At 37.1% G+C, this 26707-nt stretch overlaps 1 protein-coding gene across 1 annotated transcript in view; it reads left to right on the forward strand.

Moving 5' to 3' along the window:
- mctp2a (multiple C2 domains, transmembrane 2a) overlaps positions 1-26707 on the forward strand; it is a 405706-nt gene that overhangs the window by 223627 nt on the left and 155372 nt on the right. The window contains exon 14 of the mRNA XM_039773287.1: positions 410-512. Within this exon, the coding sequence (XP_039629221.1) occupies positions 410-512 (103 nt within the window). The remainder of the gene's footprint in view (positions 1-409; positions 513-26707) is intronic.

Raw genomic sequence — 26707 nt, forward strand, 5'->3', positions numbered from 1 at the left:
TTTAATATTTAATCTACCAGAGGGACCCGATACAATGGTATTGATAGTGGCCAAAAAATCATATTTACTGCATGTCTCATGGTCCTTAAATTTTAGAAGGTTTATGTACCCTGTGTTAAAGTTACTTAAGATTATAAATCTATGTTTTGACTCCTAACCTGTGTTGAATTTTATAAATACCATTCATGTATTTTTGCCTTTAGATTGTTTTTTTTTGTTTTGAGGTTTACATTGTTTCAGTAAAGTTTAAATTTAATACTCTAAAATAAAAATGGTTTGAAGGAACTGCCCATTCATTTATTTATCATTTATTTGGCTAAATACAGGGTTGTAAAAATCAGTAAATAGTTAGAGTTTTTTCATAATAAAAACTGTGTGTGATATATATAAACTTTTTTTTTAATAATAGGCCCATTAAAGATATTCATGATGTATTGGAGGTGACTGTTTTTGATGAAGATGGAGACAAACCTCCTGATTTCCTTGGAAAAGTTGCTATCCCTCTGCTTTCAGTGAGTTACGTAGGATTCTCGGTTTTAATCACCCCTCATTTTGTTTGATGATATCTTTTTTTTAAGGTATATACACTACATAATTGTATATTTTCTATATTGTAACATTTGTAAATCAGGTACAGAATTCTGTTTTTGTAAATTAGTTTATGTTTAAAAATAACAACAAATTTACTCTCAGAACTGCCTTTGCCATGACAGACATATGCTACAAAGTGCTAACTTCCCTCCAGTGTTTGCAACCATTATTATAATTTTTCTTGTGTGCTTTATTTTTTAATTATAACTCTCAATATTTTTGACTTAATAAACAGATAAAATACAGTATATTACTTCAGTAGTTTGAGAAACAAACACCATACAGGTCCTTAGATGACCATTTCCTTAAATAGTACACACCAAATAAGAGTTTAATCTGCAAGAGGTTTAAAGACAAGTCCTTTATCTGGAAAACTGAAAGAAAAGGTTAATATAAGCTAAAGTTAGAAATTCGCCATGCAATATATGTGTTCTTTTGTCCATTTTGACTGTGTTCTTTTTCACAGTTGATGATGACACTGATATTTAGTGTGTACTATTTAAGGCTGTTTAACGGTACTGTGATTTAAAAATACGTAATTTATTATGAAAAATGCAAAGCATTCTGCATGATTACAAACTTTTAAGTGACATTGTATGTACAGTATAAGCAGCATTCTGCACTAATGAGGTAGGTGCCTCAATATGAAGCACACATAATTTGGCATATCTGGTGATTAGTTTTCTGTTAATAGTATTTATGTTGCAATATGCCAAAAAGGAACTTTTGTGGTGGTGTTGCTATGCTTGCTACTGTATGAAATATTTAAAATTACAAAATAAAGACTTTAAAGCCTTTTTTTAAGCAAATGAATTGCTCTGATTTGCTGTTTCATTTGAAATTAATTAATAACATAGCAGCAGTCTTTAACATTAATCTTTGATGTCTTCCTAAGGGTGTCTTATATTATTATCATATTTAAAATTCAAGAAGTCAGTTTATCTTGAGGATTAACACGTTCTTGTTATTTTTATAATCAACACTGTATGCTCCCTCAGTAAGTCAGAGGACTAAATTATCAATTGATTATTTGTGGCCAACCTGTCCTAAACATAAGTCACCACCAGGAAAAAAATTACTTAACACTACAATCCCTGAAGCCTACGAAAAAACTTGTAATCCCGGCCTACCTTAAATTCCTTCACATGTCTCCTTCAGCGTCTTTTGTTTTGTAAATGTGTCGAGCAGCACAAGCAGCCTGCTATCCCATCCCACCCACTGACGCAGCTCAAGTCACAGAGAAGATTCTCAGAGCTAAAGTCTCTTTATCGGGATGTGAGGTCCCTGGAATTGTAGAGGGTAAGTAATATTTCGTCATTTGGAATACATACATTTCATGTGTGTTCCATGCCTACAACAATCTGTATAAATGTTGATGTCAGGAATTGTTGAACACATAACTAAATAAGGAATGTTTTTCATATTTTAGTAATAATTGACAAAGTGTAGACATTGAATGAATAATGTGTGAAGACTGAAGTACAAATATCAAACAAACACTTTCACAAAAGGTGCAAGTATAACAAAACAAGTGCTCTTTTATCCAAGAATATAACTGTAGAAAAAGAAATTGGGTTAGGGTATGATGCTGACACGACCGCTTGGGTGGTGCAGCAGTAATAATTGCTGACTCATAAACAAGAGGTCACCAGTTTGATTCCAAGCACATACATTTTGAGTAATGAGCTTCTCTGCGACTTGAGCTGCATTGGTGGGGGGATGGGATAGCAGGCTGCTTGTGCTGATCGACACATTTACAAAACAAAAGACACTGATGGAGAGATGCGAAGGAATTAAAGGTGAGCCGGGATTATGATTTTTTTTTTATAGGCTTTAGGGTTTCTAGTGAAAAGTCAAGCAAAATGACACCTTTTATTGGCTAACTAAAAAGATTACAATATGCAAGCTTTCAAGGCAACTCAGGCCCCTTCTTCAGGCAAGATACAATGCAAATGGTACATAATTTTGCATCTACCCTAAAACATCTCTCATTCTTAACTAAGCTGTCAAGAAATTGAAAATGTCTGTCTTTCTTTTTGTGCTGAGCAATAATTAATTCAGGTTTCACAGTTTTGAGGGTCATGATGTGGTGTGTATTTTTATGCGTGACTGTAACTGGATCAGTTCAATTGGCTTGTAAACCTCAAACTGGAGAATATAGTTTTACATATAACTATTTACAATGTGAACTATGTGAGGTAACTTTTCAACATTTACTTGGTAAGGCCTTGTGAAAAGAACTAGAAAAAGTTTCTTACGCTGTACATATCATAGACCTGAAAAAGCACTTGCTGAAGAACTGCAGCAAGTCTTTGGAATAGTGAGAAGATTAGTGTCAAACAATCTTACTTGTCTGGCAGGTTGGTATTATGCAAGGAACAATGACAGGCAGTCTAGAATGTTGAAATGAACTGCTTTGTAAGTCAGTAGTAGAGTTCTGAACACACTGTCATATGAAAGCATCTAGGAATCTAGTGTAGTCAAGCTGCTTTAGAGGGTGATGCATTCATTACACATGGTCCTTGTCAGAACTCTGGCAGCACTATTTTGAACATGTTGTAATCTGTTGACACTTTTGAGCAGGAAAACCTCTGAAATGCAGGTAATCGAGTTGAAGGCTTGAAAGCATGACAGTCATTCTGCATTAATGAAAGAGAGAGAGTGTTAAACACTAGAAAAGTTGTGCATGCAGTATAAGAATGTCCTGCCTGGTGCAGAGATGTGATTTTCAAATTTCAAAGTACTGCTAAGTATGATTTCAAGGCTGGTGACAGTGGTTGATAGGGAAGGTTAACAGAATCTGAAATGTAATTAGGAGGCAGTCTTTTTGAAGATGATCTAGAGCTCATGATTAGTTCACTATTGTGTATATTAAATCTCTAGGAGGTTAGCAGACATAAAACTAAAAGGGTCATAGGGGCACTCAGCGAGTGTGTCTGTGTTATTTATGCATCTTATATCCTTCTTAAGTGTTGAGGTTTGCAATATTTATTTTAGGAATAGTATTAAATGGAGCAAGTACAACCCATGTAGAACTCCAGAAAAATAACAACAAAAACATTTATTTATATAGCACATTTTCAGACAAATGATGTAGCTCAAAGTGCTGTACACAATGAAGAAAGAGAAAAAAAGACAAAATAAATAAGAAAATAGAATTAGGGAACACTAATTAACGTAGAGTAAAAGTAAGGTCCGATGGCCAAGGAGGACAGAAAAAACAAAAAACTCCAGGCGGCTGGAGAAAAAAATTAAATCTGCAGGGGTTCCTAGGCCACGAGACTGCCCAGCCCCCTCTAGGCATTCTACCTAACATAAATGACCTCACAATCAGTCCTCATTGTATTCAGGGTTTACATGAAAGAACTTGAGGTTGACGGTCTTGTGGACTTCTGGCATTTAATCCATCAATGTAGGGACATCACGGTGCTTTGATCAGGTGGTGGTGGCGCAGATCGCCACCACAGAAAAAAACGGAAAAAGAACAGAATTTTATCCTTATTTAGTTTGAGAAAATTACTTCTCATCCATTCAGAAACACAAGTAAGACATTCTGTCAGTGAACTGAGTCTGGGTCATCAGGTGCTATTGATAAATACAGTTGGGTGTCATCAGCATTTCTGTGGTAGCTCATGTTATGCCCCGAGACAATCTGGCCTAATGGAAGCATGTAAATCAAAAAGAGCAGCAAACCCAGGATAGAGCCTTGTGGAACACATATAGAATATCATAGGTCTTTGAAGTATAATTACCACAACTAACAAAGAATTTTCTACCTGCCAGGTAGGACTCAAACCAATTTAAGACACTGCCAGAGAGGCCCACCTATTGATTTCTAAGAGAATTGTGATGAATGGTATCAAATGCAGCACTCAGATCTAGGAGGATGAGAACAGATAAACGGCCTCTGTCTGCATTTACACGCAAGTCATGTACTACTTTAACGAGTGCAGTTTCTGTACTGTGATTTGTTCTGAAACCCGACTGAAACTTATCAAGAATAGCATGTTTATTGAGGTGGTCATTTAGCTGCATAATCACTGCCTTCTCTAGGATTTTACTTAAGAAAGGCAGGTTAGAAATAGGTCTAAAATTTTCAAAAGCAGAGGACTCAAGATTATTTTTCATCAGCAGGGGTTTAACTACAGCAGTCTTAAGACAGCAGGGGAAGATCCCTGCATCTAATGACGAGTTTACTATATCAAGAATACTATCAATTAGCATGCCAAATACTTCTTTGAAAAAACTTGTTTGTATTGGGTCAAGGACATAGGTGGATGGTCTCAGCTGAGAAATTATTTTATATATACCAGGTAAATCTTTCCTGGTGAAAGAATTTAATTTGTTTATAATGGAGTACCGGGGTTTAAAAGGATCAGTGTTGGGAAGATGTACTATATTATTTCTAATATCATTAATTTTTTGATTAAAAAATACAGCAAAAGCTGCACAAATTTTCCCTGGAAGTTTTTTGGAGGCATTCCATTGAGTGACCTGGGTTTAGTTGACGATCAGTTGTATGTCAACGTCAATTTATTTATGTAGCACATTTGAAACCGCATAGGAATGCTGTGGCCAAAGTGCTTTACAATAAAAGAAGAAAAACATACAATTAACATAAAAAAGAAATAAATTAAATGAAAATAAATAAAATTAATAGAAGTAAGATTACATAATCACAATGTGAAAACCATCAGTATTACTGAAGGTCACGGAAAGCAAGTGAATAGAAATAAGTCTTTAGTCTTGTTTTGAACAGTTCAATTGTAGACGACTTCTTTATGTAATGAGGTAAAGAGATCCACAGGCAAGGAGCAGCAGCTGTAATAGCCCTTTTCCCTTAGTTTTACAATTGGTACGAGGGACAACAAGAGACAACTGACCAGAAGATCTAAGCACTCTAGATGGCTGGTGTAAAGTACACAATTCAAATAAATAGGCAGGAGCAAACCCATGTAAAGATTTACAAATTAGCAACAAGATTTTAAAATTTATTTGAAAACTGACATGCAGCCAGTGTAAAGAAGCTAATATTGGAGAAACAGAATCAGACTTTCTTGCACCAACTAGAAGCGAGTGCAGCATTCTGGACCATCTGTAACCTGCGTATCAGGGATTTGCTAATCCCAGAATACAGCGAGTTGCAGTTATCAATGTGAGAAAAGATAAAAGCATGAGCAGCTTTCTCAAGATCCCTAAGATAAAAACAGCTTGATCCTACCTAAAAGATGAAGCTAGAAAAAGCAGCTCTTAACTACAGAATTAATTTATTTCTCAAAAGAGAGGTTACTGTCAAAAATAACACCAAGATTGTGGACTTGAGGTTTTCAAAAGACAGAGAAAACCGAGAAGTCCAAGACCAATCTGGGCTTTAGCTCATGGACCCACTGTAAGCACCTCCGTTTTATTTTGATTCAGATCAAGAAAATTATTAGCCATCAAGAATCTTAGTTCGAAAAGACAGTTGTGTAGTTGATTCATTGCAGAGTTACAGACAGGAATATAAACCTGCGTATCAACAGCGTAGCAGTAAAAAGAAATTTTAAATTTCCTAAAAGTAGCTCCAATAGGGTGAAGGTATATAGAGAATAAAATAGGACCCAAAATGGATCCCTGAGGAACACCAAATTTAAGAGGATCAATAGATGAAAAAGAGGAATTTAAAGTCGCTGAAAAGTGTCTACCAATTAGATATGACCTGAACCAGTTAAGAGAAACCCTTTAAACCCAACAAGATGTTGAAGCCGCAACAGCAATATCCCATAGTCAGTAGTGTCAAAGGCAGCGGACAGGTCAAGGAGGACAAGGACTGCAGCATCACCTGAGTCAGTAATAATAGAGATGTCATTGAATAATTTCAGGAGGGTCGTCTCAACACCATGATAACGCCTAAAGCCAGATTGGTTGATCTCAAATAAATTATTGAAGTTAAGGTGATCAACCAATTGATTATAAATAATTATTTCTACTATTTTAGCCAGAAATGGCAATTGGGGAATCAGGGAAAAATTGACTAAAACTCCAGGATCTAATTCTGCCTTTTTTAGACCAGGAAGCACCACAGCATGTTTAAAAAATGAGGGCACAATCCCCTCACTAATAGAACCATTGATAATGGCTAGTAAAGATGCACCCAAAACATCAAAGGCTTCCACTATGAGGCGAGATGGTACAATATTGAGAGGACTGAGAGTAGGTTTAAGGGTGTCAATAGTACTTTTTAACTGTGAAAGTGAGACAAGATCAGAAGATTCCAAGACAATGCCATGATTAATAGTAGAAAGTTCATAGCCAGTTGGAACAATACCACAGCGGATTGCATCAATTTTACTGACAATGAATGAAAGAAACTGCTCACATGAAAGAACAGTACTATTTAATCCCATCAGAAAATGAGGGTGAATGGCCACATTAATTGAATTAAATAAGACCGTAGAATTCATAGAATGGTGGGATACTAAATCAGCGAAGAAATCATGTTTAGCTTTCTTAACTGCAACCTGGAAGTTGAATAGAGAAGTACTAAAAATCTGTTTAGAAACAATCAGTCCATCTTTTTTTCAACGCCGTTCCGCAGTTCGACAGGCACGGCGTAGCAGTCGCGTAGTTTCATTTAGCCAGGGAGCAGGTCTTCCCTTTTTACAGCATATCTTGAGTTGAGCAATTGAGTCTAAAACTGTTTTACAAGAAGAATTCAATTCTAAAACAGAATCATCGATACCATCATATTGGACATGTACATCAAGACTAGAGAATATGGCTTTAAAATCGGATATAATAAAAGAATTTAAAAGCGAGAACAGCGTGGAGCACAACTAGTAGTAGGAACATCAACAGTAATATTCAAATTCATCATTATGGAAAAGTGATCAGTAAAAGAAACATTGCATAAATCAATATTATTAATTGAAATATCACATGTAAGAACGAGATCAAGGGTGTGACCGAGAGAGTGAGTTGACATATTAATATGCTGGATAAAATCAAATTAGTCCAATAGTGATAAAAAGTCATTAACCAAAGGTTTCGATTCGATCACCAACAATAAATACTTTGTCATGGGAGAGGGTAATATCAGCCAGGAGATAAGAGAATAAGACTCTGGGATTACTAGCATTGTTATTTATAATTCTAGAGAAATAACACCGCCTCTCAAGATGGACTATGTTGTTGTATTCTGTTATTTTAACCTTCAATATCTCATAGTGGACTATAAGTTTAGTTTTTCTCTGTTTACGCTCAGCTCTCCGCCATGTTCTCTTTAGATCAGACACTCTTTGAGTCTTCCATGGTATAATAGTGCTAGAAGATGTTTTAAATGTCTTTTCAGGTGTCACTTTGTCAGTAGCAGCTCTCACTTTAGTGTTAAAGTTTTCCACCTTGCTATTTACATTATCCTCGCTATTGTAGTAAGCACTACAAACGGACTGGTTGCTTAGAATGTTTGTAAATTTTGAAGCTGCTGATGAATCAAAGAAGCGTTTTTTAACAGTATACTTCTCGTGAATTTTTCCTATCATTATTTCTAGATAGATAGATAGATAGATCCTTTATTAATCCCAAGGGGAAATTCACATAATCCAGCAGCATTCTATATTAAATAGTAAGAGAAAATGGTCTGATAGAAAAATATCAATGATCTGCTTCACATCAACTTTTAGTCCTTTAGTAATTACTAAATCTAAAGTATTACCTGCTTTGTGTGTAGGCTGACTAATGTTCTGGCTCAAATCAAGAGTCCAGGAGGTTCATGAATTCTTTTACTTTCAGGTCATATTATCGATATAAAAGTTAAAGTCAACAACTATTACGAACGTGTCGTAGTTCATAATTACAATTGACACCAAGTCTGAGAATTTCTCAAAGAAAGACGCATTATATTTAGGAGGTCTATACATGGACAATACTAGACACTGAAAACCTCCATGGATAACAATGGCAAGATGCTTAAATGAGTTGAATTTGCCAAAGCTGACGTCTTTACACTTTAACCGGCTCGAGTAAATGTTTGCTAAACCGCAGCCTTTCTTACCTTGGCAATCCGCATGAGCAAAGCTGTAATTCGGAAGCGCAGATTCAATTAAAATAGCCGCACCATCAACTTAATGCAATAAAATCAAATTGTCTACAATTAATAAGATCGTTGATGGAAAACGACGTGTTGGTTAATGCTCTAACATTTAATAAAGCCATATTTAATGTCTCGGAAGAGCAGAATTGAATTGTAGGAGCGTTATGGGTATTCGAGATGGAAATTAAGTTATTTTTATTAGAGCTGCTCTGTGCATATTTTCTATTTAATCTATAGTCTGTTTTTATAGTTTTAATACATTGTTTATCTAAAGGTGTAATTGTAATTAAGTTATTCGTATTTATGCCACACTGTCTAAATTTTTACATGAATTGAGGTTAGTTATTATAGTATTCATGCAGTGCACTTTTGAGGAAGATTTTGTTACCGAATTATCATGTCCTAGCAAAGCATTACGGAAAGGGTTAGGAGTAATAGTAAAGAGTAAAGAGAAACTAATTACCTTAGAGATAGATTCGGCACCCAGGTCCTCCCCAAAAACATGTGGATGCAGACCATCTCGCTTGAAGAAACACGGCCTCTCCCAGAGGAGGTCCCAGTTGTCTACGAACCTGATGTTTTGTCCCTCGCAGATGCATTTCAGCCAGATGTTTAATTCCAGCAGATGACTGTAATACTCATTCGATCTTTTAACGGGAGATAATGACGCGAGATGAAGGTTCTTGCAGCCGGGGTCCACTCCTTCATGGTTTTTATTAATGCTTTGAAGTCCGCCTTGAGAATCTCCGACTGTCAGTATCTCACGTTGCTTACTCTGGCATGTATTACAATGGCTCCCACTGCCCCGTTCTTGTGCCTCTCGAAGACTGTTGGCACTCTTCTCATAATATCTCGAACGCAAGCACTGGGAAAACAAGAGACAAAAGATTTCTGATTAGGGCATGAGATGTTTAGGTCCCGTACAATAGAATCTCCAATTACAAATACATCACCCGTGGTTGAAAGCAAACTGGGGGATCAGAGATGGTCGAAACGGTTCTGGGTGGAGATGCTTGCCTGTGCCGATGGAGGTGATCTAGCCTTAACACCCCCCCTGCATAGCTGAAACAGGCCAAGTTCCTCATCATTGACGTCGTCGCTCTGACGACAAGGCGCAGGGATAAAACTCACTTGGCCTTGACAGTGAGCGGCACAGTGTGGGGTCGATGTTATAGAGCCATGACTTGCTGAGACGATTACATATGTCGGGGAGGATTTTTCCAGTAGATGAGCCTTCAAATTCCTCAGGTGCCTTTGTCTGGACAGGAGTTTCTAAATTTGGATATCGAGAGACTGGAGTTCTTCAACAACGCGGTCTATCTCACCATCGGCCATTGTCTGCTTCCGCTTCGTGCCATAGGAAAGAATGAGAGAGAGAAGATTAGATGAGTGCAGCTAGTCTTGGTTGTAATATTTTGCAGACGTTTAACACTGTTGGAATATCCACTGGCCAGATTGCTGTATCTGATATTTGGTTCAGGATTGTGTGCCAAGTTCTAGTAAGGACACTGCACTTGCCAGTCTAGTGAATTTTAATTTGCAGCAATTTCGAACTTGTAAACATACTTGTAGTGAAACAGTTTTTGTTTTAAGAATTGTATTTAGTATTTCTTTTTGTTAATTTAATATCTGAATATTGTGCTATTGGCATTTAATACATTGTAGATGTTTATTTTAATAAAAACTATGCCATCTTGCTAGACTCATTCAAGTTTATGCATTAATTACAAGTCTTTAACTATTGCCTATCAATGCATCCATCCTTGTTCTGCTTTAAGCATCTTTTTTTAATCTTTGAATACAAAACACATGCTATTTTAATGGTTTGGAGATTTTTCAAAGACTACACTTCATATCCATTAAACTGATCAGTATTACGCAGACTTATGAGCCCAACACAGTATACTTTAAGTACTGTACACATAATATGAAAGTTAAATACAATGAACACTACAATAATGAAAAAATAATAATAATAAAGTGATTTACATACATATTTATAGAGTTGTTTTTTGTCCAAATTCTAAGTATCCTGGGTTAGCTACAGTCTGAAACGTATTACTCTGTAGGCACATATGGATAATCTAAATAGCAAAAAGATGCATCCATCAGACTTTATGTGATTGTATGTCTACTCCAAGACAGACAGAGTATCACTGTGGACACAGAGAAGCGAAAGAAAAGGGAACAACATAGCAATCACAAATCAAAAACTATTATTACAATTAAATGTAAAGTACAGGTAATTCAAAAAAAAATATTATTACGGTTAAATAAAAGGCAGTAGAGGTGATTCATTTTAAACAGTATCAGCAACAGACACAGTAGGCATATGCTATGCTGAAATAATGAGTTTACAGCCTTGTTTTAAATGCTTAGACTGAATGGATTCTTACAGAATTTTGGTGCCCTATATTATAACTAAAACCATTGTAAATAAAGCTAAACCTTTTTTATTTCATATGTGAAAAAGAGTGCTTTGAAATAGGCTGCACACATAACTGAAATTTAGCAAAGTGATTTAAGAAGTTGTCTTTGATGCCATGTTTTTAATTAATTGTAGAGTAGCAATTCAAAGGTACAAATAAAGCATTACTATAGTCAGTAAGTAACATAATAAAACAATTCAATTTCATATTATTATTATCGTTATCTTACCACTTTTGTTTACTGGTACATTAGCGTGACATTATAATAAGTGTCACAACTACTATTAGACCTTTTTTGTGGACACTTAAGCATAGTGACTGACCTATACTCTCTGTAAGCAGAAGTGTAATACCAGTGAAATGTTTAAGTTACTTTTTAAATATTGACATTAAAGGTTCATTTTGGAATGTTTACCTGTATTAAATACTGATGTATTATTTAAACTTGTTAGACATGGTACCCACTAGCAATTTAACAGTCATTCCACTTCAAATCTAGTACTGTAGAGAAATTGATGGATGACTTCTGGCTTTATTAAAAGCAATCAGATGAATCTCCAGTCTTGTATCTGCTACAAAATTGTTAGCTAAGTAAATTAAAGAGATGTTGGACTACATGGAGCAGCATGAGATGCATGAAGTTTAATGACTGTTAATGCCTAGACCTGTTCAGTTAACCTCATTTATATCTGGGCGTGTGTGAAATGCTTTTGAACCCACTTTTGGTGTCTGCTGTGGTACAGGAAATTACTTTTGTATAGCTCAGTAACTACGTTTGGTAATTTCCTATTTTTTCGCTATTTTGAAGCATTTGATCCAGTTATATTCTAAAACGTAAACTTGAAAAAAAGAGTGATTAATTTTGGGATGTATAAAATCAAGAACCATTGACCTGAGGATACGAGTTTTGGGACACACATAACAAAAGAACCATTATGATGAATGGCTGAAGCCTCCTCCTGGCTGGGAGACTAATATACTGGAAGGACTTGGGGAGCAGATGTGCATGGGACACTGCCTTCCCCAGAGCACTTCATGGCAGAACCCCTGGGTTGCTGCAGAGCCACAGGGCTCCATAGGTGTTGCAGTTTGGTACAGCCTTGTTGGGTTCTGTGGGGGCCATCAGGGGGAGCTGCAGAGCCCTACTTTGGGTTTTCATAACACTTGGGATTAATTCCAGATAATGCTGATGAGCCACCTGAATTTCTTCCAGGTGCAGCATAAAAGAAGCTGCCCTCCTTAACTTGAGAAGCCAAAGACAGGAGGGAGAGGGACAAAGCTTGCCAGAGGTGAAGTGGAGGCATAAGGAGGAAGAGAAAAGAAAAGGAAGAAGGAAAGAAAATGCTAGTTTACTGTGCTTTGGACTGTTATTGTACTGCGCTGCTTTTGGGAGTGGGGGTAAAAGCGCTTACCCACTTGGAAATAAAAGAATGTTTTTGCAGAGACTTTTGCCTAGAGTGGCTGGGCCACCCTCTGGTGGTCATTATATATATATTTTAGGGGAGAGGGAGAGACAGTTTCTTAAGTATGAGACCATAAATTAAACAAGTGGCTTAAGGTATCAAAAATGTAGTTACCATGAATATGGGTATTAACTACCAATACCACATTTACAATACACCAGTATAAACAACTGTAAATAAACATATTATTTGGTAAGCAAATACAGTAGCATATACTGTACCAACAAGCAGTAGCACCACCTTCCACAATGAAATTAAATGGTATTTCCTTCTAACATATTGCAAAATATTTTGAAAAATCACTGATGCGATGAAGAGCTTAATATAATTTACTTAAATGTCAGACTTACTTAAAAAAAAATAAATTATAGCACCACTCTGGTGCAAGACCCCTAATTTCAAGCACAGGCATCAAGAACTATAGCTTGACAATTCCATTTTCACATGTCAGCTGGAGCCAAAAGATTTTAAGCTTCTTTATTGTTGCTTAGCCAAACAAAGGCCTTGTTTTGCCGTGTTTGACTGCCAACAGCTAAAACTTTTGTTGTCAAAGGTTTATAGTATAGTATATTTCTGCAGGTGCCTCACAGTGTTCAGTCTATCTGAAAATTGAATTCAGCTTACTAACACATTTTCAGCACATGCAAATGACCAGTATTTCTGCCAGAATTTTGGTTATCTATAGTTTGTCTCAAATGGTTTAAGAGTATGTATTGGCATCAATCTTTCTTGAATTAACATAGGTCATGTTTGCTGGTATGTGTGCTGTAGCAATGCAAAAGTTTTGACAATGAAGATGTTTTATGAAAGTGTACCTAAAAATACAACAAAACAAAACACTTACAGTTGTTTCCTTTTTCATTTTAACTGTTAAATCTTTTGAAATAAATAGACTGACTGAAAAAATGTTATTTGCTGGTTTCATTCATTAGAGTTGTAGTAATTTAAAATCATAATAATGTCACTGGAATGCATATATGTTATATAAATAAATTCTTCAGGGCATTTGTGTATTTGAGTCTCTTCAATTAATTTGCACTTGGCAACAGGTGCTTTGTGTTGTGAATATTGATCTTTAGGGTTAAAGGCATAGTTCCAAGATCTGGCAGCTCTTTTGAAATATTCTTGGTTAAAATAAAGTGCATGGGGTAGAGTATTACTTTATTTCAACTAGGTTTAATTTTCACCAAAAAATATCAGGACTAAAAGTTAAGCTTTAATATTGGCATGCTGTGTAAATGTGTATAATATAGTTATTAGTGTGTGTTCTACACTTTTTTTTGCTCTATTGCTTGTTGTTCTCTCTTCTCACTTTTACAATACAGTTAAAGAATCAAGGTATACAAAAAAGTGAAATTTTAAAGACCGCCCTGAAAAAGACACCTTAGTGATATCACTAGTGTGTGTTTTGTGTTTTTGTTTCTGACTACACAGTAAGAACAGAAAAATGTTACTTTTTTACCAGTGAGTTTATTTAAAAGCTGAAACCATCAATGTTAACCAAGAATTGACAATTTACGAAGAGCAGACAGATATGCAAATGATACTGAATTAGTAAAGTAGTACCTAGTTCATTGTAATAGGGATGGGAGATATGTAAACTTTTCAGATTAATCAGTCATCACTTTAAACATCTCTGATTTATGTTTAATGTTGATGGTATCACTAGGGCATTTGGTATGTGCAGGGCTAAGAAACTGAGGAAGTTGGAGTTGCTTTTACGCAATTCTTGTAATTTTCAATTTGACCACAGGGTGTCATTATTGTTAGTAGCCATTCACTGCAGGGTTACGCTGTTTGTTAAAAATGTATAAAATGGTACAATACCAGCAGCTGGGGAATTTCAGTATCAGTAGTAAACAGTAGTTTTGAAAGACTTTGTGCTCAGCTCTTCTCTTAAAAAAGTTTACCCAAGTGTGAATTCTGGGCCATGTGATATGCCTGCCACTATTCATCATACTTTTTATTGCAATAGTAGGAGAAAAAATGACATTGATATATCACTGAGAGTTTTTGTTTCTATTGCACAAAACTATAGTAAGTCTTCCTCAACTCCCATCTCATAACCTATTAAACATTCACTCTGAGAAGTCTGGTAGCAAAAATGTGTATAAGAAAGGGATAGAGTGGAGGAACTAATAGGCAAATTTGTAAGATGAACACACTGTGGTGCTATGATTGACTAAGAAAAAAACATAACAGGCACAGTAGAGTTGCTTTCCATGGTATTTGTTGTGCTGCTTACCTGTGTGCATCTAATTTGAGTTTTGTAATGTTTGAATTCTGTATAGATACATAAAAGGCAAATTATTTACTGGTTGCTACAGTTTTGCAATACATCCCATGGCCAGTGGTGTTACCATCTGTGGTGGATGTAATGGTAGTATGGAGTTACGGCTAATTATCCATTATTTGCTTCAGTGCTGGTAATTAGGTGTGAAAAAAAAAGTGTATTACCAATCCAAAACTAATACATTATGGCAAGGTAAGAATTTACCTCATTGAATATAGAAAAGCACAGTTTGCTGAATTGGTTGGGTAAGAAACAACAAACCTTGTCTATTTAGCAACACATTGGCTTCAATGCAAATGAGCAAGGTCACCCAAATGATTAAACAAAATATTTGTTGACTAAGCAGTTTTGTAGTTGTTGTTGTAAAAGATTCACAAACAACAATCTTACATTTATGTGTACACTATCCAGCAGACTACACAAGTTTATCCAATGCTATTAGCACAAGTGCTAAAGACTAGTCTCAATAGCCATGTTTTTTCTACATTTAGAAAAGTCACTAAATATAAACAAGGACCTATAAGATGGACATAATTGTACCCCAGCCATTTTATATTATTTATGTGAATAAAATATTTTGTTTTCTTTCCCAGCTCGGTCCATCTGTTTAGTCAAATGGTACGTGTCCTTTTTTCCCTACTTAGTGTCCATCATCTCATAAACAGAGGAGCCAAACTGGGAAAGATGTGCAGCAGGTTAGAGTGATAATGGATAAAGATGGAAACATACAAGCAAGGAGAGTGTGTTGAGCAGATGGAAAGGGTACTTTGAGAGGTTACCGAATGAATATAATGAGAGAGAGAGAAAGAGGAGTTTGGATGATGTGGAGATAGTGAATCAGGAAGTGCAACAGATTAGCATGGAGGAAGTAAGGACAGCTATAAAAAGAAAGAACGGAAAAATTGTTGGTCTGGATGACTTACCCATGTAAGCATTGAGGTGTTTAAAAGAGATGTCAGTGGAGTTTTTAACCAGATTGTTTAGAACATTAGAACAATCTAGATGAGAACAGGCCATTCAGCCCAACAAAGCTCGTCAGTCTTATCCACTTAATTCTTCTAGAAAAACATTGTCGAATTTTGAAAGCCCCTAAAGTCCTACTGTCTACCACGCAACTTGGTGGCTTATTCCAAGTGCCTATGGTTCTCTGTGTGAAGAAAAACTTTATAATGTTTGTGCAAAATTTACCCTTAACAAATTTCCAACTTTGTCCCTGTGTTCTGGATGAACTCACAGTCTTGATCGGCTGTACTAGTTCCCTTCATAATTTTAAACACTTCAGTTACTGTATGTCTCCTCTTAATCTTCTTTTGCTTAAACTGAAAAGGCCTAGCTCTTTTAATCTTTTCTCATAATTCAACCCCTGTATCCCTGGAATCAGCCATGTTGCTCTTCTCTGGACATTTTCTAGTGCTGCTATGTCCTTTTAATGCAATCTTGGAAAGTGAGAGGATGCCTGAGGAGTGGAGAAGTGTACTGGTACCGATTTTTAAGAATAAGGGGGATGTGCAGAGCTGTGGTAACTGCAGAGGGATAAAATTGATGAGGAATGCTGAGGATGCAGGGAGTAGAGTTGGCGAAGGTGGATATGTTTAAATACATGGGATCAACAGTACAGATAAATGGGGAGTGTAGAAGAGAGGTGACGAAGAGAATGCAGACTGGGTGGAGAAGAGTGTCAGGAGTGATTTGTGACAGTCTGGCACCAGTAAGAATGAAAGGGAAGCTCTACAAAATAGTATTGAGACCAGCTATGTTATATGGGTTGGAGACGGTGGCACTGACCAAGAAACAGGAGAACATTGGACAGGAAGATACGGAAAAAGATGATCTGCTTTGGCGAACCGTAATTGGTGTAGCCGAAAGAAGAAGAACATCAAATTTTTGCTTTCTGCATTCTTTCTAAAGTGTTTTTTTCCCCCAAACACAAGTATTTTTCTTGCTGAACCACATATGTCAAACTTCATCTCCCAAAAAATACTACATCTGTATAGAAAATGGTCGGTTTTAGCCTGAAATTAATTACGTAGCATCCCTTTTTGTTGTAATAAACCTTGTCAAATTGTTGTTGTTTTTTGGCAGTGATGGGGATTAGTGTTGATTGATGAAATTCGCCTTTTTCTTTTTGCAGTGAAAGTGCTGTATTCACAGATGATCTTATTCACAGAATGTTCTTCTAGAAATCTGCCATGCAGATGGCTTTGGTGAGAATTGTTTACCCATTGCCCTGTGATGCATTCTAGGCCAGGGTCACATCACTGAGCTGTAGCAGCAATGAACAGAACTTTCACATGTTTACTGTAAGATAATTGCCGACACGCTTCAAATATACAGGTACATGATGAACCCTAACCCTCTCAATCAGTACTCCAGCTGAATTGAAAATGGCGATTTTTATGTGTAATTTATTTATTTATTTATTGCGTGGTTGTGGCTGTTTGTTGTATTTAGTGTGTGGTATTAATTCCATTTTCATCTTTTATTGTTTGAGGCAACATCATGCAGTAGTTGTTACTGCTGCCTCACTGCTCATATCACAATTTTGACCACAATAATTGGTCCAGCATAGTTGGCAGACACTTTCCTAACCCTCAGGAACACTTTAAAGACCATTGCACCATTATAATCCACTCAGAACTACTTCAGTTCCTCCTTCCCTGTTGTCTTCAATGCAGATAGTGGAGTTCAGCAAAGTGAACTGTCTAAGGTTTGCTCATCACCAAAGGGGAATACATGAGACACTGATTGCACTACCTTCCATAGTAAGGAAGTGTCAGGGATGCCAGGGGCGATGACCCGGCCCGGACGTCTTGAGGGACCGGAAGAGGGCGTGCGCCCACCTTGGATCACATGGGGGCCGCCACCCTGGTTGCTTTGAGGGCCACGGGTTGAGGGCTTGGAAACCCAGCCCTGTAGGGGCTCGAGGTCACCGCCAGGGGGCACCCCAATGCCTTGGGAACCCTGGACCTCAGCACTTCCGCCACACCAGGAAGTGCTGGGGGGAAGAGAAGCAGGGATACCTGGAATGCTTCCGGGAGTACAGCCGGCACTTCCGCCACACGGGGGTGTTTCGGCGGGTGATTGACGGGGAGCACCTGGAGCACATCCGGGTGAAGATAAAAGGGGCCACCTCCCCTCATTCGAGGCTGGAGTCGGGTGGAAGCAGGACGAAGCACGAGGATCGAGAGTGGAGGCGGCCAGAAGAAAGGCAACGTGTGTGAGAGGCCTGGATTTTGGTGACTTAGGGTTTGTGTGCACTGAACTTTATTGTAAATAGTATTGTAAATAAACGTGTGGTGGTGGAAAACAACATGTCTGCCTGTCTTTGACCGGGTTCCGTTCACAGAAGACTGATGTGTGTTTCCTGCAGAAGTGACACAATTTCTAAGGGGTATATAGTTTTGAAATCTAATCTCCTCTTAGTATTCTGAGAGGTTGTAATCTTTCATAAATATGGAAAAATATGAGGCATGAATGCTAAAGTTGGTCAGCAGCAGCAGTCAATGAATGATCTAACCAGGATTGTATCTCACCAGTCTTGATCCACGCATCAATGTTATGTTTTTGGCTAGAGCTGTCATGATTGCAGGATTATGCTATGCTCATTTGCTTGAACTGGTTAGAAAATGGGAAAGGTGCTCTATAAATGCTTATTATTTATTTATTTATTATTACTATATAGAAATAGATAAGAAACAACAGATAAAGAGCATTTTAATCATACTATAGCCTGTGAAAAAGTAATACATTTAAGGTAAGCAGCTTATCACATGGTGAAAACTTTGTCGTGTTTTCAGTATGGCTGGAAATGGTCCTTTGTTTTGTAATAATACAGTATATATTTATGAGCATTTCTATGTATAGAAATAGTTATATATATATATATATATATATGTATATATATATATATGTATATATATATATGTATATATATATATGAATATACTGTATATATATATATATATATATATATATATATATATATATATATATATATATAACAAAATACATAAAATACCCTCTTTCATAGCAAATTGCCCAAAGTTAAAATCAATTTTGTTATGCACAGTTGACAAGTCTTGAGTTTTCAAGCTTTAATTGCAAATCAAGTGTTTTTGCACTAAGCTAATTAAATACACGTATAATTTGCACTTCCTGAAAGGAGTCCTAAATTTTGATAGTTCACTAAAAAAGGAAAATTCTAATAATTGGAAGAGTCAATGTAGTGGTTTTTAATATATTGATTTCTATTGGGATACTATAAACTTTATCAAGTAAGTGCAATTATTATATTAAGTGTCTTTGTCAGAATTGTTTTAAATTGTTAGCTTTGGTGATTATATAGTTAAAGAAGAATTTAAATAAAAGATTTTGTTCAATGTGTCACTATGTCTTAATGAGATTTTAAGAGGTAGTTTTGGTGGCTAATAAAAAATGTATTTGCACACCTAACAGTGTTTCACTATTAAAAATATTTTACCATAATTTTACTGAAGAATAGACCAGTTTACTGTTCATATGTGATGTTGTGGCAGTGTTAAACTATAATGTTAAAATATAATTTCACCCCATATATAAAATGCATTTTAGAATTATTTCTAAACAATTGCAAAATTGTGTTTATAGTGTATTGTCATACTTAAGTTACAGGATAACTCACCATAACAAAAATCTATAAAATCATTTAGTTACAGTATAGGGAATTAAATTAAGAGCTAAAGTGTCTTTTACAGTGAACTTACGTAATTTTTTTTGCACTTTGAATAAAATATATTGTTTTAAATTTGTCAATCTATGTTTTCTCAAGGAAAGAAGTAAAATTTGCTTTTGTGATATATGTTCTATATAAATTTATTTAACACTCGGGAAGAAATGTTTGCGAACTTTATATTTATTTACCACTGTATAAAGGTCTGGGGATCCCTGGGATACCTTTGTAGCGTTCTCCCACAAATATGTTGTTCGTATATGCAAAACACATTCCTTTAGGGAAATGAAGAATATCACACCATAAAATGTAGAAACCATTCTGAAAAATTACCTCATACATAGCAGCCCACCCTAACCCATTTTTCTTGACTTGGAAGTACAGTAATCCCTTCTTGATCGTCGGGGTTGTGTTCCAGAACCCCCTGTGAAAGGTGAAAATCTGCAAAGTAAAAAACATATGTTTACCGTAGATCCCGGAATACAGGCCGACCCGGTATATTAGCCGAACCCCTTCTCTACCTACTAAATTACATGTATTTGCTGATGACCGGTATTTAACACTAGAATTACCAGAGCCTACGAAAAAACTCGTAATTCCGTCCCACCTTAAACTGCTTCTTAAATCCCTTCACACCTCTCCGCCAGCGCCCTTTGTCTTCTAAATGTGCTGATAAAGAGAAGCTCGGAGCAGCCGGCTATTCCATCCCCCCACCAATTTAGAACGTGCACGAACTTCTCTCAGCTCATGCCTTGATTGAGTATCTAGGAGTGAAGTGGAGTTTTAGAGTGGAAATAATAGATCGTTGTTTGGAACACACGCATTTCATGTCTGTTCCGCTTCTACAGTAATCTGTGTCAACACATTGTTAAAACAGAAACGTTTTTTATATTCTAGTAGTAGATGACAAAATGTAGGCATAAACTATATAATGTATGAAGCCTGAAGTCCAAATAGCAAAGAAACATTTTCACAAGAATAACATAATTGCGCTTTTATTCAAAAATATAACTGCAGAAACAAAAAGCCGCCTAAACATGTGACATTGACACCACTTTATTGTAAGTGGCTCAATAGACTCAGCCTCCGCTTGGGAATCAAAACGTCACGAGTTCGATCCTGCGCCCCTCCGCTTTGAGAAGTAAACTGCTCTTAGTCTTACTGTTTTAAAATAAAAGCATACATTTGATTTCAGTATGTAACAGCCGGTGCAATTTATGATCCTTGTAAAGGCTAGCTTTTTTTTTTTAATTCACTTTTCATTCTCTCAGTCGCTCAGAATCAATCCATACAACCCCATCTGACACGGCTGTTTTCACTAAAGACGCGCTATAGCTCTGCAGTGTACCACGATGCATACTAACGCCAAACACCCTCAACCTAAAGTCCTCGGTTCTGACACACAAACGCTGGCGAAGCTGCTTTCTTCCTATCTCACCGTCACTTGCTTTTCTTTTATTCAGTTTTATTGAGTGTTCCTGCCAGTCCCCGCATGTTGCTGTATGCTTTTTCTTTTGTACTACAGGACATGCAGAGGAAAGAATGGTAAAGACCAGTAACTTCGGCGCTATATGCAATCATCAGACACTCCCCATCTGCCCGTGTCGTTCAAACACAGGAACATATATTGGTGTAAAAGTATAACAAAAGTGCACTTTTTCCATCGCCTTTTCCTGTAAGAAGCAATGTACACACTTCTCTCTATGCTGTGGTTTCTATTACACACCTGAAAGAAAGAGACAATACATGTGAAAATATCCAGCATACAGCAACATGCGGGACTGGCAGGAACACTCAATAAAACTGAATAAAAAGAAAATCAAGTGACGGTGAGATAAGAAGAAGAAGGCAGCTTCGCCAGCGTCTGTGTGTCAGAACCGGTTGGGGTGGGGGGGCGAAATGAAGTGTCTGCGTGCACTTTTCGTGGCATTACACGTGTATTTTTTGAGCATGCCCGCTTGAGCAGTATAAAAAGTATTGAAAAGTATAACAAAACAACGGGCAGATGGGGAGTGTCTGATGATTGCATATAGCGCCGAACTTACTGCTCTTTACTATTCTCTCCTCTGCGTGCCCTGGAGTACAAAAAAAACAGAATACAGACGCGCTATAGCTCTGCGTTGTACCACGATGCATACTAACGCCCCACCCCAACCGTTCTGACACACAGACGCTGGCTAAGCTGCCTTCTTCTTCTTATCTCACCGCCCCTTGATTTTCTTTTTATTCAGTTTTATTGAGTGTTCCTGCCAGTCCCCGCATGTTGCTGTATGCTGGATATTTTCACATGTATTGTCTCTTTCTTTCAGGTGTGTAATAGAAACCACAGCATAGAGAGAAGTGTGTACATTGCTTCTTACAGGAAAAGGCGATGGAAAAAGTGCACTTTTGTTATACTTTTACACCAATATATGTTCCTGTGTTTGAACGACACGGGCAGATGGGGAGTGTCTGATGATTGCATATAGCGCCGGTTACTGGTCTTTACCATTCTTTCCTCTGCATGTCCTGTAGTACAAAAGAAAAAGCATACAGCAACATGCGGGACTGGCAGGAACACTCAATAAAACTGAATAAAAAGAAAAGCAAGTGACGGTGAGATAGGAAGAAAGCAGCTTCGCCAGCGCTTGTGTGTCAGAACCCGAGGACTTTAGGTTGAGGGTGTTTGGCGTTAGTATGCATCGTGGTACACTGCAGAGCTATAGCGCCTTTTAGTGAAAACAGCCGTGTCAGATGGGGTTGTATGGATTGATTCTGAACGCGACTGAGAGAATGAAAAGTGAATAAAAAAAAATAAAAAAAAAGCTAGCCTTTACAAGGATCATAAATTGCACCGCTGTTACATACTGAAATCAAATGTATGCTTTTATTTTAAAACAGTAAGACTAAGAGCAGTTTACTTCTCAAAGCGGAGGGGCGCAGGATCGAACTCGTGACGCTTTTGATTCCTAAGCGGAGGCTGAGTCTATTGAGCCACGGAGGCAGTTACAATAAAGTGGTGTCAATGTCACATGTTTAGCGGCTTTTGTTTCTGCAGTTATATTTTGAATAAAAGCGCAATTGTGTTATTCTTGTGAAAATGTTTCTTTGCTATTTGGACTTCAGGCTTCATACATTATATAGTTTATGCCTACATTTTGTCATCTACTACTAGAATATAAAAAAACGTTTTTGTTTTAACAATGTGTTGACACAGATTACTGTAGAAACGGAACAAACATGAAATGCGTGTGTTCCAAACAACGATCTATTATTTCCACTCTAAAACTCCACTTCACTCCCAGATACTCAATCAAGGCATGAGCTGAGAAAAGTTCGTGCACGTTCTAAATTGGTGGGGGGATGGAATAGCCGGCTGCTCCGAGCTTCTTTATCAGCACATTTAGAAGACAAAGGACGCTGGCGGAGAGGTGTGAAGGGATTTAAGAAGCAGTTTAAGGTGGGACGGAATTACGAGTTTTTTCGTAGGCTCTGGTAATTCTAGTGTTAAGCCGACCCCCTTCTCCAAGCAAAATTTTCAACATTTCCTTAAAAGTGTCTCTTCGGGTATATTTATAATGTTTATCGGCGAGAATTTGAGACTGCCGGCATTTTTGATGGAAACCAGGAAGTGATTGCGGAGAAGTTTGTTAAAATGAAACCTTTGTGTTGAAACTATATACACAAATACGGTACATCGGCGGGTGGATTTCCGGAGACTTGTTATAAATTTGATTAACTTAAATACACAATACAGTGGACCCTTGACCTACGAACTTAATTCGTTCGCAAAGGCTAACCCATAATGCGTTCCGTACCTCCCACTGCAACACTTACTTAACCTTTTCATAATAAAAAAGGGTTGTATTATGGTACATAATTTACCAAAACACCAAGAATTTTTCTAATGTACTAACCAAAAAGTTATAAAAAGTGCCTAGCTTATTTCGATTAAGCTAGGAGCATGGCGGCGCGCATGGTTGCAGCGGCTCAGGGCTCACCTTTTCAGTGCACTTTTTTGTTGTTTTTGTACTTTTTTTTTGTCCTTGTTTGTGCACGATCGGTTCGGCGAACATCCACTACACCCGTCAGAACCTTATAGACATCGGTGTCCAGAGCCAGACATCTGTTTCGAGTGTTTTTCATCACACGCACAACATCCCAGACAACATAGTGAGACCAGCGGGCTCTCCGTGGATTGTTGTCAGGTCTAGGAGATGACACCGACGGAGGAGGGAAAGAAAGCAGAAGCGGTGCCTCCGGCGTTATGCTAAGGCTAAAAAACAACCATACAAGCCCTATACAGAACTTTTTTCTGCACTGAAGGAGCTGCTTTTAATCTCATTGTAGATGTGTATAGTGACAATAAAAGGCATTCTATTCTAGAAACAATTTCATACTGTACTCACCATTTAACTTGACTTCTTTGGGCTGCAGGAAGGGAGGAGGAGGAGATATTTCCACACAATGTCCATCTTCATTTCGATTGTGATCGCTTTCTTTACCTTCTCTTCCTTCCTTAGCAATTATGTGTCTTGCTTGCATGGTCTTAATGAATTATATATATAGGTAAATCACTGCAATGACTGAAATTACATCCACAAACACATGTATCTGGGCTTCGACTAACGCTCTCGGTTGTTTATTTACAATTGCGCAAGCGGATACACGTGACCGCATCCGTTTCGTAACGCAAGATGTTGATCGTAAATCAAAACAAAAAATTTTATTGTTAACTTCCTGATAATTTATTATAAACTAGCAAAATACCCGCGCTTCGCAGCGGAGAAGTAGTGTGTTAAAGAAGCAATGAAAAGAAAAGGAAACATTTTGAAAATAACGTAACATGATTGTCAATGTAATTGTTTTGTCACTGTTGTGAGTGATGAGTGTTGCTGTCATATATATATATATATATATATATATATATATATATATATATATATATATATATATATATATCCACACACACACACATAAACATATGTATATACATATCCATATATATACACACACATATATACATACATATATATATATGCATACATACACATACATCCACATATACTGTACACTGTGTGCACAATTATTAGGCAAGTTGTATTTTTGAGGATTAATTTTAATACGGAACAAACACAGTGCTATCAGTCAATCCAAAATGTTGTTAAACCTGAAACCTGAATGTTTCACAACGGAAATGTGAGTGTAAACATCATCAGGGGAATACATATGTGCCCACAATTATTAGGCAACTATTAGTGTGCAGATTTATTATGCAACTAAAGGAAAAATGAAAATTTTCCCATCTCACTTGTTTTTTTTCATCTGTTATAGTGAGAATAATAAACAAACACCTCAAAATTTACAAATAAACATCTCTGACATTTCAAAAATAAAAAATCAATCAATCAATGACCAATATAGCCACCCTTCTTTCCAATAACAGTCATAAGCCTTTCCATTCATGGAGTCTGTCAGTTTCTTGATCTGTTGACGATCAGCTTTTTGTGGAGCAGTGACTACAGCCTCCCAGACACTCTTCAGAGAGGTGTATTGTTTTTCTCCCCGTAAATCTAGCGTTTAAGAAGTGCCCACAAGTTCTCGATAGGGTTTAGGTCAGATGAGGAAGGGGGGCCATGTCATTATTCCTTCATCTTTAAGGCCTTTACTGGCTGGCCACGCAGTGGAGAACTTCGATGCAAGTAATGGAGCATTGGCCTGCATAAAAATCATGGTCTTTTTCCTGTATCACTGTTTGAAGAAAGTGTCTTCGAAAAACTGGCAGTAGGTTTGGGAGTTGATTTTGAGTTCATCTTCAATGCAAAAAGGTCCAACTAGCTCATCTTTAAAAATACCAGCTCATACCAGTACCCCACCTCCACGTTGGAGTGGAGCCTTGTGCCCATTACTGATCCACAGGTCCATCCATCTGGTCCATCAAGAGTCACTCTCATCTCATCGGTCCATAAAACCTTTGAAAAAAATCTGTCTTCAGATATTTCTTGGCCCAGTTTTGACGTTTCAACTTATGTTTCTTGTTCAGTGGTGGTTGGGTTTCAGCCCTCCTTACCTTGGCCATGTCTTTGAGCACTGAACACCTTGTACTTCTGGGCACTCCAGGTAGGTTGCAGCTCTGGAATATGAAAGTACTGGAGGATAATGGGTTCCTGGTAGCTTCACGTTTGATTCTTCTCAAATCTTTGGCAGCTAATTTGCATCTTTTGTTCTCAACACGTTTCTTGCGACCCTGTTGACTATTTGCAACAAAATGTTTGATGGTTCTGTGATCACACACCAATATCTTAGCAATTCCAAAAGTGCTGCATCCCTCTGAAAGACTTTTTACAATTTTTGACTTTTCAGAGTCAGTTAAATCTCTTTTTTGGCCCATTTTGCCCGAGGAAAACTAGCTGCCTAATAATTCTACACACCTTGATATAGGGTGTTGATCTCCTTAGGCCACACCCTCCCTCATTACACAAATACACATCACCTGACGTGCTTAAATCCAATAAGCATTCAAGTTAATACAGCTTGGAGTTGGAATATACGCATAAAATGATGATATGGTCAAAATACTCACTTGCCTAATAATTGCGCACACAGTGTATATACATACATATATATATATGTATGTATATATATATATCTACATATACATACACACACATATATACACACAAATACATATATATATATATACACATACAAACACATATATATAAACATATATATACATACATATCTACATATATACATATATACACACACACACACATATATATATATATATACACACACATATATCTATATATATAATTCACTGGACCATGGAAAGCACGCCGGAAGGGGCGTGGATTCACTAAGCCGCCGACAAATGAGACAACTATGGCGCACGCAGGAAGGAGCCACGCCCACTAACTCCAAGTCCATTGGATACAACAACAACTCACAGAGCCACGCCCACCAACTCAGAAAAAATGGAGTCATTTATATTCGTCTGTCATAGAGGCAACATGCGGCTCCGACCCACGCTGACTGTTCATAGAGGCATGTTTCTCGCGGAGGTGAATCGCCATATGCAGCGTGTAAAACGGTTTGCGAGGGTTATCCCATGGGATCCTTAAAACATTTCTTTACAACTAAGGTTGGAACACAATGAAGTAAGCAGTC

The sequence above is a fragment of the Polypterus senegalus genome, chromosome 12, assembly GCF_016835505.1.
Source record: "Polypterus senegalus isolate Bchr_013 chromosome 12, ASM1683550v1, whole genome shotgun sequence".
Lineage (NCBI taxonomy): Eukaryota > Metazoa > Chordata > Cladistia > Polypteriformes > Polypteridae > Polypterus > Polypterus senegalus.